Source organism: Oncorhynchus nerka, linkage group LG12 (genome assembly GCF_034236695.1).
Source record: "Oncorhynchus nerka isolate Pitt River linkage group LG12, Oner_Uvic_2.0, whole genome shotgun sequence".
Classification (NCBI taxonomy): Eukaryota; Metazoa; Chordata; class Actinopteri; order Salmoniformes; family Salmonidae; genus Oncorhynchus; species Oncorhynchus nerka.
The window spans coordinates 56,374,703-56,377,874 of NC_088407.1; the positions used below are offsets into that span (position 1 = coordinate 56,374,703).

A 3,172-nucleotide genomic window follows, 5' to 3' on the forward strand; every position below is an offset into this window, starting at 1 on the left:
GTGTAACATAAATATAGGAAACATGATTAACTATATCCTGTGTAGTAATAATAATAGTCTGATAATAATAATAATAATGATTATAATGCAAATCTAAGGTGCTGCTTTGCCTTCAGCAAGCACACCTAATAATAATAATAATAACAATAATAATAGCCTAGTAATACTACAGTTACATATGAGTAATTGTTTTTGTCGATTCAAAAGCCCTTTTCTTGTTCGTCTTGTCTAATGTTCCTGCCTCTGGCGCCTATGAGTTTACACAAATATTAAGATGCCAGGTTAAGCAGTGGGCTTATGCTCCCATCGACAAAACATACCCAAGTGTCCACAATGCCCCAGCAGGTTGATTAAAGTTTAGGTAGGTGGTTGAGTGCCAGGAATAAGGATGTTGTTGCATTTCATCAGTTATCATCATGTGAATTCCCATGAAACATTACACAATTATTATAATATTTCATAAGAAAAGCATAAGCAGCAATACTTGTGATTTCAGAATGTAAGTCCAGTAATATATTTTTTTATCAATACTTTATTTGATATCTGTCAACTTGAAATGCACAAAAACTGTATGATTAGTGTTTACTTTTTGGACTTTCCCGAGACATATTTTCATATGTTCATTCGGGTAAAGTAAAACAACTTTGTCAAACCTATTGTCTGAAAACAGATGGAAACAATATGTAGCCTATTCACGGCTAGATCTTCAATTATTTCTAATATTACATGTACATAATGTCAATATGCTGTTTGTAAATAACTGACAGCAGTATACTCACAAGTTAGGATCCCTATCCTAATTTTTCCCCCTCAGGATTGTGTTACTTTGAGATAATTTGAAAGTGCCCCTCTCTGGTGGAACAAAATGGTGCTTAAGACGCATAACTTAGCTGGTCATACAATTGAGGAGAACCATTGTACCTCTTTGGCGATGCTCGGTGGCGCTTATGTCTGGCCAAAGTGCTCTTGAAGTTTCCAGAAAGTATGGAGTTCCCTATTGATGCAGAAAATTACACGTCCCCTTTTATCATGCGCTCAGCTGTTGTGCAGAACTTTATTATGGTAAGACATGTGGACAAACAACAATGTCTCATCAAATACATATGTAGATATATTAGAACAATAAATAAACAGTTTACTTAGCATAATGTTCACCTTAATACGAAACTAACCACATTTCCTCAATTATCTTTCTAAAATGTCAATGACTATTGTTTGCTCGTTTAGGACGTTGCTCCGCCCCCTGTGTTTGTCGTAAACCTGGCTCCTGGCTACAATAAACCCGAGCTAAGAGCGCCCTGGGCTCGCCTCCTTCTCCAAGGCGATCAATCGGATCTCAGGCGTTCTACAAGCACTCTCTTACGTAGCCACCCAGAAGGAGAGAGCTTCAACAACACGGTTGATTTGCTCAACAAAATCTACCTGCTTTCTGAACCATGTCGTTGAGCCCAAAGCATACAACGCCTTTCTCAGTGACTGATATTTTGAGTCCTATCGAGGAGACCTACAAGAAGTTTAGTGGCATGGACGGCGCAGGGAACCTAACCTCTCCACTGGGAGCTTACCGACAGCCTCAGGGTTCCCAGACTGGCATGCAACAGCACTCCATGGGACACAACGCTACCGTGGCGACCACCTACCACATGCCACACACTGTCTCCCAGTTCTCGCACAGTGCCATGGGGGGATACTGCAATGGGAGCATTGGCAACATGGGAGACCTTCCGTCGTACCAGGAAACCATGAGAAATAGCGCAGCAGCAACAGGGTGGTATGGCGCGAACACGGATCCAAGATATTCAACGAGTAAGTCGTTTTTGTTTCATTTTGATTCGTTGTTATTGTTTTGTGAATTGTTTTATGTCACTGTCAGAACTTCTCAAACAAACTTTTAACGAAATGCGGACAGGTTTGAATCAAGAACACTCACCATCATTGAGTAGTCTGACATTACATAATTTTTTAATATGGAAAAAAGTATGTTTTCATTTTATTTAACAAAAAGTGTATTATTATTATTATTGCATTTAAATTAACTTGATTGATAAAGCTGCATTGTAACCTACATTTGGACAATTACTCACCGGATACAGACCATTGCCAAACTACTTCAGGCAAACAAAACGATACATTTTACATGGCTGAATATTGAATATGCGTATATGTATGTATATTTTTAAGTTTCTAGATTCATGGGACCTTCCACAGGTATGAACATGACTGGAATGGGGACCCTGACAGGCATGGGGGACGCCTCCAGGTCCATGCCACCCCTGCACGCAGCGCCCAGGAGGAAACGACGGGTACTATTCTCCCAGGCTCAGGTGTATGAGCTGGAGAGGAGATTCAAACAACAGAAATACCTCTCGGCGCCAGAGCGGGAACACCTGGCCAGTATGATCCACCTGACGCCGACCCAGGTCAAGATCTGGTTCCAGAACCACAGGTACAAGATGAAGCGGCAGGCCAAGGACAAAGCCGCGCAGCAGCTGCAGCAGGAAAGCAACATGTGTCAGCAACAACAGTCTCCGAGGCGCGTGGCCGTGCCTGTTCTGGTGAAGGACGGTAAACCGTGTCAGAACGGCTCCAACACGCCAACGCCGAACCAGCAGCAGGTACAGCAGCAGCAGCAGCAACATAACGGCTCTGGGGTGCTCCCGGCTTCCAGTAATGCCATCAATCAACATCAAAACCAGCAGGTCCACTCCTTAGTTCAGGCCCAAGACCTGGAGGAGATATCACCTAGCCCCCCTTCACTCCACAGCCAGATCAACATGGCGCAGATAGACACTTCTGCTATAGACTACACCAATAACATGGTCAGTTCCAACCTCCTCTACGGCAGAACGTGGTAGGACCTGCTGTCCTTTTACATTTTTATATTTTAACCTGCGGATGAGCTTAAGAGAAAACGAGACATGTATCATGTTGATATACACATCTGTGCGAAAATTGAGCCCTTGGGTGGCTGAGATGACAACACGCTCAGTCGCATCAGCTGGTCAGGGCACATTTTCTTGACATTTCTAAGAGGGAGACTATTTTTGAACATTACACGAAATGGCTGCCCTTGAAACAGATTGTGTCTTTTCGGGACCTTTTATAATCAATGTGTTGGACTTCCTCATGATGTTAACGTAGATGGGGACTGGAGGGAAAAGGGAGAGATATA

The 3,172-nt window shown here is 42.7% G+C and overlaps 1 protein-coding gene across 1 annotated transcript; it reads left to right on the top strand.

Annotated features, from left to right (window-relative positions):
• Positions 1 to 1,436: 1,436 nt before the first annotated feature.
• On the top strand, positions 1,437 to 2,855 carry LOC115138946 (homeobox protein Nkx-2.4-like). Its single transcript, XM_029676127.2, has 2 exons — positions 1,437 to 1,806; positions 2,182 to 2,855. The coding sequence occupies exons 1-2, from the start codon at positions 1,437 to 1,439 to the stop codon at positions 2,853 to 2,855; spliced, it is 1,044 nt and encodes a 347-aa protein (XP_029531987.1).
• Positions 2,856 to 3,172: the final 317 nt, after the last annotated feature.